The sequence below is a fragment of the Zingiber officinale genome, chromosome 8A, assembly GCF_018446385.1.
Source record: "Zingiber officinale cultivar Zhangliang chromosome 8A, Zo_v1.1, whole genome shotgun sequence".
Lineage (NCBI taxonomy): Eukaryota > Viridiplantae > Streptophyta > Magnoliopsida > Zingiberales > Zingiberaceae > Zingiber > Zingiber officinale.
In genome coordinates, this window is record NC_056000.1 from 51,735,092 (window position 1) to 51,752,804 (window position 17,713).

Consider the following 17,713-nt stretch of genomic DNA (forward strand, 5'->3'; position numbering starts at 1 on the left):
AAATATAAAAGATAAAATACACATCGATATCAATCAAAACACCACACAACATCAGTGATATAACAACAGAAGTATCATGGAATCCAAGAACCAACATGATCTCTAGGCAGTTCATGTCAGATTCAGAATTATTATCTACCTAAAGCAGGAGAAATGCAGAATGTAAAAAAATGATCAAAATTTCTGAATAAACAAATCTACTCATAACTAAAAATCCAATACTATATGCAATGTCCTAACATAAAAGTCAAAGTATGAGAAATGAGTATTACCAATCTGTAGGAGCCAGGCTTGACCACCTTCCCAATATCAATGTAATCATAAAGGAACTGCAAATTTCCAGGAGTGGAATTAAATATGTAACCCACAGAAATTTCACCATATTTTGCAAATAACTGATATAGAGAAATCTACCTGAAGCTTGTCAGATTTAAAAAAACGGCGCCCTCGCCGACTGCCATCAGGCATACGCACAAGAAGTGTCACGGCATTTGTGTCATCTGAAGAAGGCTCTTGTGGCAAAGATGATTCTTTAGCAGCAAGCTTCCTCTCAAGTTCCTGGGGTAACAAAAATGTTACGACAACCAAGACCAAATGGAATTAGAGCATTACCCTAAAATGTATTTGTGATCACAATGATTGGACTTCACAATAAAAGTCAACAGAATACTCATTAATCTACAGAAAGTTACCTTCAATCCAATAAACAGGAGACTGAATTCGAGACTGGCAAAAAAAATTTCAAGGCCAAAATAATGACCAAAAGAAATCAGAAAACAAAAGATCACCAGAAAATAATTGATCTATCAACTACTTTAACTTCTGCAGAATATGTTTGCAGACACACCGACATACTATGTTTATCAACTAATTAAAATAGTTGTGTTCCTTATCATACACTCTATTCTTGAAATATGTCCTAGAAATGTCACGAACAAAGATCATGTAGCTACTGGTCTTCAGTTGAATTGTAACCAAGAAAGTACAAATAAGAGTGGAAGAGTCAACAAATTTATTCCATTCACCAAGTAAATTAATGAAATTCCCTCCTCCATCTTATATATAGTGGCAGTTTAAATTCCTGTTATATTAAAGCATGGTGACATAATCAATAATAACTAACCAAACTTCTAACTGCATATGCAAAATATTCTACATCCAAGTATATCTTAAGGCACATAAATGCTGACAAAATTTGCACATTGATATTCGACATTAACAAGCTAATTTGTCCTGAATTAATGTCAGTATTATCAAATCTATTCAAAGATACATTCAGCATACTGAGACTACACATTTGCATTTAATAATTGTAATCAATTCAGATTAAAAATAAATTCACAATATGCAAGTTATGTATTAGTGGAGACATAAGAGCATGTCTTGCCTCTTCTTCAATTTGCTTCCTACGAGTTTCTGCCTCTTCATGTCTCTTCTTTTGAAGAGCAGCTTCCCTGGCAGTAGCCTCTTCTAAACTACGGAGCTCAGCCTCCTGCTGAGCTTTCAATTCTTTTTCTCTATCTGCTTGAAGTGATGCAAGATACTCATCATCCTGTAACCATGAGAACCTTAAATTATTTCACTGCATCAGCAATGAACGAATAATAAAGGACATATCAAACCTGTTGCTCTCTTAACAAGCGTTGTGCCATAAGTGTAGGGGAAGGAGGACGAGGCATTTGACGAGTCGGGTATCCAAACTGAAACCTTCTTTCATCAGGAATACCCCCAAACATTGCAGCCTCCAGCATGAGAGCTTCATCATGCTCTTGAGAAGAAATTCCACCCCACTAAATTGAAAAATGAAAAGAAAAATGAAGAATTGTCTAAATGACAAGGGTCATACAACAAAATAAATAAAATCCTTCATAATATATACCTCATCTCTCTCAAAAGCATGGCCGTTAAGCTGAGGGCGATCTACATCAAGCCATGGAGGATCCAAAGCACTATGGCTTGGACTTCCAGAGTCTGTAGGTTCAGCAATAACAGGGGCAATTTGTCTGGAACGATGTCTCACTAAAGGTTGCTCCTCCACATCCTCAGCTTCTTCCAAGACTAATGGACTTTTTCTTTCTAATTTCAATTGACTTGAAGTTCCACTTTCAGCTGAACCAGACCCATGCCTCCAGAAACCAAAAAACCATATAGTAAAGGAGTCCGTTATTTAAGCAGTTCATATAATAAATCAAAAGTTTTCTACAGAAAAAAGGAAGAAATATCCAAGCAGCTAAAGCATCATGAATTCATGATGCTCCGATTGGTGTATATTCTATTGGCCAGGATATTGAGCAGATGCACTAAAATAATATTTATATTCACTAACCTAAAACAGATTGCCTGGCTAATGCAACATTAAGAGAGATCCAGAAATGTGAACCTGTCTTAGCAATGGCATGATTATTGGTCTAAGATACAAAGTCAAACATTATAACATATCAATGAATATATACATGCAACTTAATCAACTTCACTCAAATTATTAAATTGAAATAATAATCTTGGTGTGAAAATTACCAGAACGACTCTATGTGAAAATCCCATTCATGCCAATGATGGTAATGCACTGGTTAATTCAAGCTAAAAGCTCAAAACTTACCACACTTAAGTTGTTGATCATATGCCACTCCGATACAAGATATTCGTGAATTAGAAACCAGGTTGATCCAAGAATATCCGAATAATTCATCAAAATATATAAGAGAAAACTGAGGTAACATTGACTTCATGTATGCGATCAAAAGAGAAAATATATGTTCTCCACGTAAATTTCAATTGGTCATACAATCTTCATCCGCTGACAAAAACTCAAACCAATCCTTAAGGGTCTATTGATTTGAATAAATAAGTCAAAGGATGGATGGACGAGTGGATGCATATATTCATCTATTCGGTTGTTTAGTTGAAAGGATGGATCTTTCAAGACGAATAAATCAAAGGAAACAGGTTCTAGTTAATCCATCATTTTTAGCCTTCTAAAAATTGGGCAAACTGAGGAAAGAATGAATGAGAACAATTAATAAAAATTATAAAGTTAACCCTATAATGTTTGTAAACATATTAACCACGTGTTGACTAATGTACTGTCTACTCGTGTATTCATCACTCTCCAACACCACAAAATTGCGAAGAGTTTCCTCAGACCGCCACCTATGCACTAACATGGAATACACAATCACAACATCAACATTTGCCACCATTGGACTAGCATTTACTTTTTTAATATATATATAAATGTGCACGCGTGCGCGCGCACACACACAATTGATTAATTATATTAAGTAATTGTTTTTTTTTTAAAAAAAAGGTCAAAATAGATGAATTACAAAGTTGAAGGTTGTAAAGTTGTTGACGTGTGACTTGTGGTCAAGGTTGGAATCACGAAAACCTCTTGCAATGCAGAATAAGATTGTGTACAATAGACTTAATGTAGTTCGATCATTCCTAGAGACCCAACAATGGTAGGTGCATGCACCAGGCTGCCCCCTTTTAGATGAATTACAAAGTTCTATTAAGAAATTTAGTAATATTGGACGTAATGAGATAATTGTGATAAGAGATGACGAGTTGTTTGATACCGAGAGTTTTAAGTATTTAGGATCATTTATGCAAAACGATAGAAGGATTGAAAGAGATGTCTTATATAGAATACAAGCAAGATGGTAAAAATGGAGAAGGGCGTCGAATGTTTCATTGGATCGTAAAGTACCTCTAAAACTTAAAGAGAAGTTCTATAAAACGGTTGTTAGACCTGTTATGTTATATGATGCTGAATGTTGAGCAATGATTTGAGCATATAAGCATAAGATGAAAGTTGCAGAGATGAGGATATTAAAGTGAATGTGTGAACATATGAGGATGAATAGAATAAGAAATAAAAGCATTAGAGAGAAAGTCAGAGTTGCATCTATTGAGGGAAAACTCCGAGGGACATCTAAGATAGTATGGACATATACTTAGATGGTCAATAAATGCTTTGATTAGGCGATATGAAACTATGACAAATACACACATCAAACAAGGAAGACCCAAAAGACTTGATTAGCAACAATAAAACAAGATAAAAATTATTTAAGTATAGATAATGATATAATAAGGGATAGAATCCAATGGCGTAAAAGGATCCATATCACCTAGTGAGATAAGACTTGGTTGTTGTTGTATTAAGAAATTTAATAGATTGTTTAATAAATAAAAAATTCTAGTAATTGTAGTAAATTTTTATATTATTGATTTTTTAAAGCTTATTATCATGATATCACATCACCATCTATATTTAATAAAGCATATCACTGATTTTTTCATTTTCATCAATTCATAATTAAATCCTACTTGTTGTATTTAGAAATTTATTTTCTTTTGTCAAATTGATTCCTACTTGAAGTTTGATTCATAGTAATGGTCAATAAAATCTAAAAACAAATTCATAAAAAGAATCATAAACAAACTTTTTTTAAGAATTGTTGATTATAAATTATTGTACGGAATTTAGTTGGATGGGTTGAGAGAGAACAGAGGATAAGACTTATAAATAAAAATGGTATTATAATTTTATTAAAGTTAATTATTTATCTTTCGGTTTATCTTTCCAATTGGACAAAGTGAAAAAATGGATGAATGAATGGATCATTTTATCCATCCATCTGTCCAAACAAACAGATGGAAAGATAAAACAATCTATCCATGTTCTCACCATTCATCAATTCATCTATCCATCCTAAGATTTATCTGTCATTTCAACCTAACAGATCTTAAACTCAAGGAAGGGCTCAAGCTGACCATTTTTCAGTTATAAACTGATCTATAAACATATATAGAAGTTCAAGATACAACCAAGTAAATATTCAAGGCTTAACAACCATGAGATGCCAAACAAGTTAATGCAGAAATTACATGCAGAGAGAAGCTAATAAGAAACACCAACACTAGCAAGACACCATTCTTTACATTCCAATACCACCATCATGCCTATGTTGGCAAATCAACATAACAAGTCATAATCATTAGAAAATAAGCCAAAACTTCTTGTTGGCATAAGAACAAAAATATTTGATTACTAACATTTTGAAAAATTTTATGGAAATAGAAAATCTTTGTGTATAATGTCCAATTTAAAATATCATAAAAACATACACACGCACACAAATCTTTGAAAGAAAATCCTAGACAGCCACATCAACAAAGAAAATACCATTGAAGTGAAGACCAACTAGTTTGGTCTATTCTTTGGGTTCCTCTTTTTTGTCAATCATTAAGGAAGAAGAATATATTGTTGCGAGACAAAAAAAACAAAGGATGGCATTGCTTCAGGATATTTAGCTATGTGCTAAGTATCGCCCCATATATCATAAGTCTAATTAAGTGCTTGAAATATTTCAGGAACTATAACAAATCTAGTTATTTGTCATTCTCTCCAATGTCTACAGTACAAAAGAAAAGGCGACAGCAATGAATATCTTTTCGCAACAATCCAATGAATTAGACCTCTTTTTTGAGGAGTTGCAAGTAAACTTGTTTTTCCCACATCAAATGAACGTTCATTGTATCCTTCTGGTGCATCAGCTCATTTCAAAAAGCTTTGAATAACTCAAGTCTTTAACTTGAAAGAAATTATAGGCAATATCTTTCATGACTCAAGTCTTTAACTTGAAAGAAATTATAGGCAAGATCTTTCATGTATTATTAAAAACAAGATACCATTTGATTCACACTTTCTCAAGATGTTTGTTTTCTATTGTGAATCAGAAAATAACTACAGAAAAAATGAGAGAAGCTCATTAGAAGACAAAAATGAAGAGATATACACCTTGTATCAAATGCTTCAGCAGACCCAGCATTGTCTACTTCCATAAAAGATGGATTCTCCCCATACTGTTCACAAAATGCTCTTTCTTCCTCTACTGCCTGTATTTAAGCAAAATCAACATAGTATAAAGACCAGACAATGACTCTAAACTAACGTAGGAAAGCAAATTAGATACCTCCAAAGACAATGAAACTGCTCGTGCGAGATCAGTATCATCTTGTGCAGGTGACTTAGGGTGACCTTGCAAGCCCTACAACACCATCATAGATAAAATAACCAACGAGAAATAGGATAAAACTTCAACTAAAGTTTAATATATTATCAAACTATTCATATACATGTCGTTCAGCTTCTCGCTTGGAGGCTTCAATAGCAGCTCTGATCATTTCTTCTTCTATATCATTGTTATAGTCCATATCAACCACTGGAGAAATGGTTGGTCCAATATGATTGTCAAAAGGGGTACGCCCTGAAGCATTAGTACCATGATCAGCATGGTCCATGTCCAAATCTTCATCATTAATAATAACAATGCCACGAGTCTCCTGACAATGTGCAGTTTCGTTTCTAGTCACGTCTTTATTCGTAGGTCCCACACCAGAAGCTCCAGCTTCTCTAGAATCATCCTTGAACTCAATGGGCAATTCCCTCACTTCCCTTGGATGTGAAACCAGCGGACCATGTGTAGGGAAACCAGAAACACCTCTTCCATCAAAAAGGCTAGGAAAGTGGCCAAAGGTTGGATCAAGAAGAGAGAATCGGTTCATATCTCGAGACGGAAACAACGGAAGAGAGGACCTTGGATGCTCACTCTCACGAGGATCATCTATGTTCACAAAATCGTCATTACGAGAGACCACTTGATTTGTGCTGTATATTGGAGGGTGATCAGCCGCAAATAATTTAATGATAAACACTAGCATTTTTAAAGTCACAAATACTATGTACTGAGTAAATGGTAAAACATAGTAATACATACACAACTCTGTCTATTTCACCAAAATGTGCATTAATAGCACTGTTCAGATCCCCATCATGTTCCTGAATGCCATATGAAAAAGATGTTATTAGCAGAAAGTTCAATTACTGATTAAGGAAAGATCATTTCATCTAAGCAATTGGAATAAGGAAGATAAAAGCTCAAAGCCTCAGTAAGCATCATGCCCTCAGGAACTCACAATCATACAAAAGATACACAATACAAACAGTACAAATCAGTATGCATAAATACACTTGCATTACAATACTATAGAACACAATTTATCACACACATCAACAAAGCTATATCAAAGGCCAGGTTTAAACTAGCATTCTACTACCTAAACACATTTTAGAAGTAAATGTAATATAAGTTATCAGCACCTTCGATTTGAATCAAAACATGATAATGACAGATGTTTGACTTTTCAATCTTGCATGCACATGATTTCTTCGAACAATGAAGAGCTGATGTGTGTTTTCTATAGAATAAATACAACTACAATCAGGTTCCTCAAATTGATTGAACTTTTGTAACTGTATGAAATTGGCAAAATAAAGGGTATAACTATTACTAAGAACTACAATTGAAATGCCCTTTCATGTAAATTTGAACAAGCACGCAAACTAAGCCACATAACTGCTTTACCACATGGTACTACCCCAATAATAGTATTACCAACAAACATGGAAATCATTTCACAAAGAGGCTTGAAAATAGAATGCATCCCTATACAAATCAAAAAGGAAACTGTTTAGTTGAGACTTTGAAGTCTACACTAGTTCCTTAACATAAGTCATCTCCCAAAACTAATGATACTTTCCTGGTGGTATTCTCAGCCCCAAATTAGAGAGATCTAATTATAAGGGGAAACTCCAATACAAAAAAAAATGGTGACAATTTACAGTAGTCAGTACACTGTAAAATTTACTATCTAGTGTAATCCTGTGTGCTTGCTGCTTTCCCACTCCAAATTCAACTAGAATTTAGAGAAATTCATTGAGACCAACATCATAAGGATATATACCTTTTTCATCTCCAAAGACAATATTTGGAGAGAGATGGTAATATCTATTGGTAGAAAATCCAATTATTTGAGGCCCAAGAGATGGTAGATTTATGTCAATCATGAAGTCGCTGATTCAGCTTTTGACAGACATTGGCAAGCATAAAGGATGAATACTTGGCAGAGTGGGAAACATCCACAAATAAAATCAAAGAGAAACCCTAAACATGCTTCAGTGTGGTATTCAGTAGCAACATAAGTTAACCTAGATTTAGAATTAAAAAAAATACCAGTCAAGATCCAAAACTCCAACCATGGACATCAAATTTCATCTGACATCATAAAGTTGATTGGTAATTTAGACAAAATGAAATAGAGAATTATGAGACAATTTCATGAAATAAGAACCTTTAGATTATAATAATTACTAGACTGAAGGCATTAGATTTGGAAACAATTTTCATCCAGAAGGTACATCAAAGGGAATCACATCCTGGGACAAAAAATTTGGTCCAAGCCCTTGCTGTGAAGTCAAGGATTAACATAACCAACCTTGCTATCCAGCTAGTCATCCAATAGGTTATAACCATAAATCCTAAAGTCATATTAACTGTACAGAAATTGCATTGTGACTTATAACCTGATTAGGGGTAAAGCAAGAATTCAATAAAGCTTTAAACTAAGTGAAATAAAACCTTGCTTAACAAACCCATCTACGTTCAAGAACAGAAATAATGAAAAAATCCTGGTGGAGACCCTTGCTTTCAAATCAAGGACTAACTGAATCAACTTTGCAATCTAACTAGTCATACAATAGGCTACATAGTCATAAATTCTAAAGTCATCTTATTGTCTTTTACAATACTGCAGCTTGTCTTATGACCTGTTTAGGAGCAAGGCAAGAATTCAATAAAGCTTAAACGTAACTGAGAGGAAACATGGATATAAAACCTTATTCGATGAACCTAACTGTGTCCAAGAATAGAAATAAGAAATCACTATCAACCACATTACACATACTTTTAGTTATAAAAATGAGAAAAGCAGTGAGTTAATCCAAATTTCTCATTAAGCTTGACCTAGATCGTAACTAAATGTCACCGTGGAAGTTCATGTCAATAGCTCCAAAATTTCTAAAAGGTGTAAGATAACACTCAAATACTTCTAGAAATGAAGTAATAAAAAACACTATCAGATTGGTGAAAAGTTTTAACATAGATAGAATATTAATTGAGAATTCCTAATCCACCAAGATAAAACTAACCTTAAAACCTTCATATGAACTAGAAAGGAAAATCCAGAATCCACCTTGCAACGAACAAAGTACAACCAAATTTATCACCCCTGTACGAATAAAAAGGCACTCCCACAATCCTGGCTTAGCCGGAACTCAAAAAGACACGCATTTCCTAACCCCCTAATCAATGTGTAGATGCGCTTAGTGAAAAAAAAAAAAAAACCGAGTTCGTAAATAGTATCGCAAACTGCAGAAGGGGAAAAACAGACCTAGCGCCGAAACCAAGCGAGAAGAGAAATCGATGAACGCCTAGTCGTCGCGTGAAAAGATCGTACCTCGAGCTTCTGCAACGCGATGGCCTCGGTGGCGCCGGTTATGCTGATGAAGGTATCGATCGCTTCGCGCGAGGGCCTCGCCATCTCTCACGCGCCCGTCTAGGATTTTATCCCGCGCTGATCAGAGTCGAGAATGAGGTCGAAGAAATCTGACGTTGAGGGATGAGGAAGCGATCAAATTGAGCGGTGGTAAGACGGAACGAAGATGTCTTGGAGAAGAAGCAGATGCGGCGGCGAGAGAGTTACAGACGCTTGGTTACTTGAGAATGGGGAGAGAGCGAGAAGGATAGCGTGGTGAAAACTCGTGGGTGGGGCACTGGTAATACCAAACAGCAGTTTTGACGAATGTTGTAACCCATTTTCATTAGGATTTAAGTGATATCAAATACCATATGGTCAAATTGAATTAGTTAGGCAATAAATAAAATCATTTTAAAACACCTTAAAATATTTTGTAATTATAAATTTAGAATAATAAAAAAAATAGCTTTTAATTATAAAATTACCCATAATTTATATTTATATCTTTTGTGAAAATGGACTAAAACCATTGTAATCTTAGTTATCATGTTTCTCAATAAAACTATTAATTAATCTTATAATTTTACAAACATACGAATAAATTTGTAATTAAATAGATTTTACTAACATTTTCTATTTCAGCTCCACATATTGACATAGTTGATATTTATACTGAGTGGTAGGAAACATGGAGCAATAAATTTTGAGAGTCAATTTTATACAAAATATTTTATGGATATCTAATCTATCTTATGCTAAGGGTTGTTATGTTAAACAAATATCTCTCATAATTTACTCCCTTCTATAAAATATATACTCATTCTGAAAGACCTTAAAGTAACGTATTCATCTTTATTCTCAAGAGTCCATCCAAGTTTAAGTGAATCAAAAAATTATTCAAAAATCTAAATTTGGTCCCTTAAGTTATAAATTTTTAATTTAAATCTAAAATTTTATTTAAAATTTGCACATTTAGATTTTTCTTTTCGCATTCAATATTTTCAACATTTGTATTTTTAGTTAGGTTTAAAATCTTAAAACGTAATAAAATATTAATCTCAATTGGATACTATTTTGAAAATGTATTAATATTTTATTATGTATAGTGTTTATGATAAATTAGAGGAAGATAAACGAGATTACAAATAAAAATATAATAATTATATATTTAAATTTAAATTATATAATTCTAGTTAAAATTATATAATTTTAATATTATTTTATACAATCACAATTTTAAAAAATAATATTATTTCAATTCATCAATATTTGTCTAAGTCTAAGCCTTAAGAGGCACATGGAAATATCAGGTAATGAACGTAATGAAAGCTCGCCTGATGAATCTTTGTAACCCATGCATTAGTAGGGTTGTAAATGAATCAAGCGTTCGTGAACAAGTTTGGTGTTGGGCTTGGTAAGAGCTTGTTTATGTTCGTTCAATATACATAAGATTAATTAAACAAACAAGCTTGAACAGTTCGTTAAGCTAAAAAAACAAGTTTGAACACATATGTGTTCAGCTCGTTAACGTTCGTGAACAACGTTCGTGAACAATGTTCGTGAACAACGTTCGTGAACAATGTTCACAAACCATATTTATTAATAAAACTCTTTCAATATGCTAAATAAATAATATAATAAAATAAATAAATTTAAATTATTAATCTTAATAACTAATCAAACAATTAAAAGTTTCAAACAATCAAACAAGCTTGAATTGAGAGCTTGATAATATCTAAACGGACCAAGCTCAAACCAAGCTCAAGCCAAGCTCGAACCAAGCCCAAGCCAAGCTCAAGCCAAGCTTGAATTGAGAGCTTGATAACATCTAAACGAGCCAAGCTCAAGCCAAGCTTCAAACAAGCTCAAGCTCATAAAAAATAAACCAAGCCAAGCTTGAACACTCATTTCAAAAGCTTGGTTTATTTTAAGCTCGGCTCGGCTCGTTTACAGCCCTAGCATTAGGATTTAAGTGATATCAAATACCCTCTACTTTTATGATTTGGTTAAATTGAATTGGGTAATAAATAAAATCATTTTAAAACACCTTAAAAAAAATTGTAATTATAAATTTAAAATAATAAAAAAAATAGTTTTTAACACAAAAGTAGAACACTTTCCAATGACACGTTTCATAGTAAAATGCATAGAAAGCCTATTTCTTAATGAAATTACAAATTTCCCATAATTTACATTTATATAATTTTCTCAGAAGAGTGGACTAGAACAATTAAAGTTTAGATTAAAGATGAGCATTTGATTATTTTGGTCTCTAAATTAATTGAATTAATTAAAAATTAATTTAATATTAGTTAATCGAATTAAAATTTTACTATAATTAAATTAAGTGAATCAAATTAAAAATTAATTATTTTAATTAACACCGAATTAATCAAATTTATTTAAAAAATAATTAAAAATATATAAAATTAATATCAAATTAATTGAATTAACCGACACTATTTTTATAATGAGAATGGGTAATGGTGTTATATTATATTGAAAAACTACATAATTAAATCTTATAGAATTTCAGCCCTACATATTGACATAATTAATATTTTTATGAGTGGTTGGAGACTTGGGGCAATAGATTTTGAGTGTCAATTCTATGCAAAATATTATTTTACGGAATATTTATGCAAAGGATTATTACGTTAAATAAATATCTCTCATAATTTACTCCCTCTAAAAAATATGGACTTATCTTAAAAATATTGCTAAGGTGATTCACCTTTATTTCAAATAGTCTATACCCTCTCTATATTTTGATGATTTGATCCACTTGAATTAGGCAATAAATAAAATCATTTTAAAGCACCTTAAATTTTTTTGTAATTATAAATTTAGCAAATATTAAAAAAAAATAGTTTTTAAAAAGGAGAACTTTTCAATGCACGTTTTATAGTAAAATTACATAGCATGCCTAGTTATCATGTTTCTCAATAAAACTATTAATTAGTCTCATAATTTTACGAACATACAGATAAATTTATAATTAAATAAATTTTATTAATATTTTCCCCTTTTCATAATGAGAATCGGTAATAGTACTATATTATATTGAAAAATTATAATATGATTCAACCTTATAGATTTTCAGCCCCATATATTGGCATAGTTGATATTTAATTCTATGTAAAATACTTCACGGAATGTCTAATCTATCTTATACAAAGGGCCATTATACGACACAAATATCTCTCATAATTTATCCCTTTATAAAAAAATATGGACTCATCCTAAAGAGCCGGTCCTTTATAGAATTTCAATATTCCATCCAATTTCAAGTGCATCAAAAATTTATTCAAAAATCTAAATTTGATACCTTAACGTTATAAATTTTTAATTTTCACCTAAAATTTTATTTTAAATCTGCACATTTAGATTTTTCTTTGCACATTTAATATTTTCATCACTTCTGATATTTCTATTTTTAGTTAAATTACTATTTTGAAAAAATGTATTAATATTTTGTTATTGTAGGGTGCTTACGATAAATTAGAGGTAGACAAAGAAACTAGATGAAAAATAAAAATATAATAACTATATATTTAAATTTGAATTATATAATTCTATTTAAAATTATATAATTTTAATATTATCTTATACAATCACAATTTTAAAAAATAATATTATTTCAATTCATCAATATTTGTCTTATACCTTAAGTGACACATGGAGATATTATGTCACATAGTAATAATTTTTAATAATTTTTTAGAATACAAATAATACAATATTCAAATCATGATTATGGTAAAATTAGATAGCAATGCAAATAATCCAACCATAACCAGAGTTTACCAAAGCTCCATGCTTTTGGCATTTTATTCAATGATTTCGTTTCCATTTCTTCAGGGAAAAAACGACTAGACACAAATACATAATCCTGACTAAACTCAAGAGCAAGATTTATCTCCAAGGAAACACAAGTATGATCTGATTGTATTCGACTAACTCATACAAAGAGGGCTTAGAGAACTAAATCAGAGGAGAAAAAGAAAGGCCATTGCTGCAACTTCAGCACTACTTTCGCAGTCGATGAAAAAGATCCGACATCTTTGATGTGCTGCGGCCGGCAACAGTTAACCATTGATTCCGAAGATTCGGACCTTGTGCATGTTTGGGAACTTGGCAATCACCAAAACAGCCACTGCAAGTGTATTCAGGAACAACATTGGGTGTTGGTAGTCAGTTGTGTGTGAGGCTATCAGATACCTGCCCAATTCGACGAGCAAACATGAGTGGAAACAGAAGTAAGAGATAGAGAATAGTTATGCTCAATTGTTTAAACAATCAAGTAATTTAAGTCTTACTTGGTTATTTAAGTTCTTTAGAGGAGTTCTACAGGATTAAGTCATTGATCAAGAACCATGAATATAGCTTAACTTTAACCTTCTTCGATCATGCCCTACCTCAAGCTTCTATCTGCTCAGAACTTGGAATCACATGAAGAGGATCAAAAGGCACACTGCTAAGAACAAATAATACCTAGGCTACATTTTCAACCTATGCAATAGGCAGGTGGATCAGGATTTATGTCGAGCACAGGTTAAGCTATGTTACTAGCCAACTATTTGACACGGGTGGATCCAAGTGTCTGTCACAGGTGAATTCACGTGTCCTTTACAATTATTTTTAAAATTCCCCGTGATCAATAGAGATATAGCATGCCCATTTGGTGTCCTAACCTTAAACCTTGTTTCCAATATAGCATTTCCTATTGTGACACAAAATTTACCAGAGTATCAGATTGAATCTAATAGTTACAATGAAATGCTCCTGTTTTTCCTATATTATCAAACAAAAAAATTTGAAAATTGCAATTTTCAACCCTACTTTATCTCCTCCTATCTTTGGTGGGAATAAGTGGGGTCTCACAATTTTCTGCTATGTTACTTGGACTTGGTTACAAGTGTCCAACACAAGCATGGATCCAAGTGTTTGATAAGGTTCTTTCTAAAGGTTTTTAGAGTTTTTAGATGTGATTACAAGGAACATTGGGTGTCCAATTCAGTGTGTCAGTGTCTAGCATCAATATTCAACATGGGCATGGAGAGGTTAGATGAAAAGTGAAATATTAGATTTTTTTTCCTGGCAACTTCTATTCTCATGCATTAGTACTTGGCAAGTTGATACTATATCAAAAATATGCCTAACATACTTGTCAAACTGCTGTATACTCTATTATGAGGACATATTGATAATAGTTATCCTCGATGACAATTACCAAACTATATCCTTCATAAATTTAATTTGCTTCAATGATAGATCTCTCCACTCTTATGTATTAATTCACTTGTATATTCTTGGGCATTAGGTTTTTGATCCAACAATCATGTGACATGCACCAACTTATGGATGAAGAAAACTAACAAGTATTGATATCTAAGCAAACAATTTCAGATACAAAAGATTCTAAACAAGCATTAATTCTTAAAGGATTTGGGATATGGATCAAACTTTCTGAAATTCTCTTCAAAACAAAGTGCTAAAACAGGACATCAAGGAATCTAGTATTGAACTACTCCGAAATAGAGGAATCACCCACGACAGAATTAAGTGAATCTAGTTTTCAATTTCATCCACCATTACCCTGCTTCAAAAATCCAATTAGACAGAGGCTTCCAACCCCACAAATTGCGCTAGTTCCAAGATTGATTTGCAAGACAAGCCTCGAATTCCAATTCCAAAATTACCAGTTCTCTAGATCACTTACTAAAATGAAGGGTCCATATTTGATCACTTAGAAAGGCAAAGGCAGAGAGGTGATTTCAACTTAAAACAAAAACAGAAAAGAAGATAAATAAATGCACCTATATAGCAAAGTATTGCTAAACAATCATCTTTAAATCTTACTGATGTGTGTTGGTTAAGTAGTGCCAAAGAGTTTCCTGAACCAGGATGTCAAAAGTAAATACAGGTTCAAAGTTTCACTTGAAAGAATTGCAACAAGAAACATAACAATCTGAGTGTTGGCAGTTAATGCTGCATTGCACATAAATAGCGACAACCAAGGAAGGTTTTTATATGGAAGGATTTAGAAGCACAATACTTACAGGACAACAGGTACCACAGCCAAAAATTTCCTGTTACGTGTTAATTGCTTGCCATTATCTATCTGCTCCCACCAGGTCAAGTTATTATATATGCCCTGATCTTCAGCAAAAGGAGTACCCTTTTTCCAGTGGAAGAAGTAATATGTAACCTGAAAAACAATCTGGTCAGAATTTCATTTAGACAAACCAAAGGCCACATATTAGATTATCCACAATCAAGTAAATGTGGAAATCTATGAGTGAACAAACAAAGTGTGCACGCGCACACACACAAGATCAGTTAATTCTAAGATGATTACCCTGTTCCAAATCAAGATAAGAAAATGGAAGGTGTTAAATTATACCATCAAGATAAGAAAATGGAAGGTGTTGAATTATGCCATGGATAGCGTGCTTGTGAATTGCAACTAGTAAAATACCTGATCATTTCATAAAGAAGAAAGGCATAGCTCTTGCAGCACAATTATCACAGGACAAATCGAAGCATCAAGAAATCGGAACAACAAAAATCTATTACTTAAATTGCTCACAAAAAGAGGATGCGAATTGTAATATCCAACTCCTCCACTGCACTCTATAGAATCGATCATCCTCTAACCAGTTCCGTCAAATCAGAATTTTGTGCTGCGGGAAGAGTTTCAGAGAAGAAAAAAATAATAATAATTTGAGACACTGAACTCCGAAATCATTTCTAAAATGCTATCATCTTTGATCCATATTCTCCGTTTTGTAATCTACTAAAAAAAAACCCGACCCGGCATCTCGAAACTCAACAATCAGAACCCTACTTTGGTTAGCATTGGGAGCAAGCGAGATCATGAGAAAAAAAAGGGGGCAAAAGAGCAAAATTTTGGGGCGAGGAAGGGAAAGCGACGTCACCTACCGCGAAGTGGAAGAGATTGACGACTGTCCAGGCCATGCCGGCGGAGCATCCGAAGAAGGAGAGGACGAGTAGCCAGGAGAAGAAGAGGATCAATATGTAGGTGGTCCAGACGCCGGGGTACATGAACCACTCGGTGTTCTTGTTCAGATCCGGCGGAGGCACCGTCTGCACGTAGAGCCTCGCCATGGCGTCACCGCTTACGCCTTCTCCTCCGTCTCTGTGGGTCGCTGTGGAGCTTCCGGGGAGGCGAGAGAGAGGATTTATACCAGAGCGGAAGAGGAGGAGGAGGAATAGAGAAAGGATCGATGGTTCAAAAGTGAGGCGTTTGGCTTTTGGCGTGAGCAGGGCGTGGAATCCGTTGCTGGCTCTCCGTCGGCGTCTGCGGAAGAGATCAGACGGCAAGGCAAGGACGAAGCCAATTCTTTCGCTGTCCAACATGTGCAAATTTTATTTCACCCCCCACAATTTTATTTTTTTTATTTTTCCACCGAAATTTTCAATCATGTTTTACTTTTAATCCAATATGAGAACATTTCATTTTACACCCGACAGTTTACTTATATATTTCATTTAATAATATTATGTGACTACCTTTATAATTTTAAAAAACAAAATAAAATATTCTTGGCTGAAGTTATTTTTTCATTGGAAAAAAAATTAAAAGTCCGCCTTATTATCATTTTCATCGACACGTCTTTTTTTAAAAAAATATAAAAATAATACTCAATATATCTTTTATGTTAAAAATATGTATATTTGTTGTAGTAATTGATACTAAGATCGAGGAGAAGGTCACAGACAGACATGATAGTTAAAGTTAAGGAGTTAGTATCTGGGCATACATATAATTATTTTAATTGAGCGTTCATTCGATTTAATCCTTTGGTTAGCCGAATAATGATGGGAGTTTTGAATCGAGTAAAATCTTTTTTACTGTAAAAGGAACCGTTTGAGTTAAGCACCCGGTCGGACCGATACCTACGTCCGGTCGGATCGATGCTTGTCGAGCGGATGGATACTCGGCTCGAGGAAAAAGAAGACTAAGGCAGAGGGAACATTGGAGAACATCTTTTTCTGACAGCAGACATGTTCGACGATCAGGCCATACACAGAGTCGTACAACGGAAGATTCTGCTGTCCCATCGGAGAGGTGATCAGACTGTAACAGTATGGTGTCAGGCATGTTCCTCTGACAAGCCCATACTACGGTATGGGAAACGACACGGGTACACCTCGGTAAGTGTGCGCAAGCCTCCCCACAGCTCTATATAAGAGCCCTCATACTTCGACGAAGGTAGGCGATCACGCAATCTTGGACCTTCGAAGCCACTTCCTTAGTTTCCTTTTGCCTGACTTGAGCGTCGGAGGGTCGTCGCCGGGAACC

General features: G+C 33.7%; 2 protein-coding genes across 4 annotated transcripts; both read right to left on the reverse strand.

Annotated features, from left to right (window-relative positions):
- Nucleotides 1-191: 191 nt before the first annotated feature.
- LOC122009048 (plant UBX domain-containing protein 8-like) lies at nt 192-9,683 on the reverse strand. 2 transcript variants are annotated; one of them, XM_042565035.1, is made up of 10 exons: nt 9,364-9,683; nt 6,786-6,847; nt 6,145-6,676; nt 5,982-6,056; nt 5,807-5,904; nt 1,880-2,126; nt 1,623-1,790; nt 1,388-1,552; nt 415-558; nt 192-329 (listed from the first exon to the last, which is right to left on the reverse strand). In XM_042565035.1, exons 1-10 carry the CDS (start codon nt 9,445-9,447, stop codon nt 222-224), a joined length of 1,683 nt encoding a protein of 560 aa, XP_042420969.1. In that variant the 5' UTR covers nt 9,448-9,683; the 3' UTR covers nt 192-221. The 2 variants fall into 2 exon arrangements, with proteins under 2 accessions (XP_042420969.1, XP_042420970.1); XM_042565036.1 differs by lacking the exon at nt 9,364-9,683 and adding an exon at nt 9,056-9,183.
- Nucleotides 9,684-13,186: 3,503 nt separating this feature from the next.
- LOC122009049 (ORM1-like protein 2) lies at nt 13,187-16,756 on the reverse strand. 2 transcript variants are annotated; one of them, XR_006119457.1, is made up of 3 exons: nt 16,330-16,756; nt 13,704-15,595; nt 13,187-13,605 (listed from the first exon to the last, which is right to left on the reverse strand). XR_006119457.1 is itself a non-coding variant. In XM_042565037.1 (3 exons), the coding sequence occupies exons 1-3, from the start codon at nt 16,513-16,515 to the stop codon at nt 13,473-13,475; spliced, it is 468 nt and encodes a 155-aa protein (XP_042420971.1). In that variant the 5' UTR covers nt 16,516-16,755; the 3' UTR covers nt 13,187-13,472. The 2 variants fall into 2 exon arrangements, 1 of the variants encoding a protein (XP_042420971.1); XM_042565037.1 differs by having other exon boundaries at nt 15,447-15,595; nt 16,330-16,755.
- Nucleotides 16,757-17,713: the final 957 nt, after the last annotated feature.

Excerpts from the sequence above, each read along its gene's own strand:
- LOC122009048 (XM_042565035.1), bottom strand. The coding sequence starts at position 9,447 with ATGGCGAGGCCCTCGCGCGAAGCGATCGATACCTTCATCAGCATAACC. Across the intron at positions 6,677-6,785 it reads GGTGAAATAGACAGAGTTGT|CACAAATCAAGTGGTCTCTC; the intron begins GTATGTATTACT and ends TCCAATATACAG. Across the intron at positions 5,905-5,981 it reads CAGTTTCATTGTCTTTGGAG|GCAGTAGAGGAAGAAAGAGC; the intron begins GTATCTAATTTG and ends GCTTAAATACAG.
- LOC122009049 (XM_042565037.1), bottom strand. The coding sequence starts at position 16,515 with ATGGCGAGGCTCTACGTGCAGACGGTGCCTCCGCCGGATCTGAACAAG. Across the intron at positions 15,596-16,329 it reads TCAATCTCTTCCACTTCGCG|GTTACATATTACTTCTTCCA; the intron begins GTAGGTGACGTC and ends ATTGTTTTTCAG. Across the intron at positions 13,606-15,446 it reads GCTGTGGTACCTGTTGTCCT|GTATCTGATAGCCTCACACA; the intron begins GTAAGTATTGTG and ends CGAATTGGGCAG.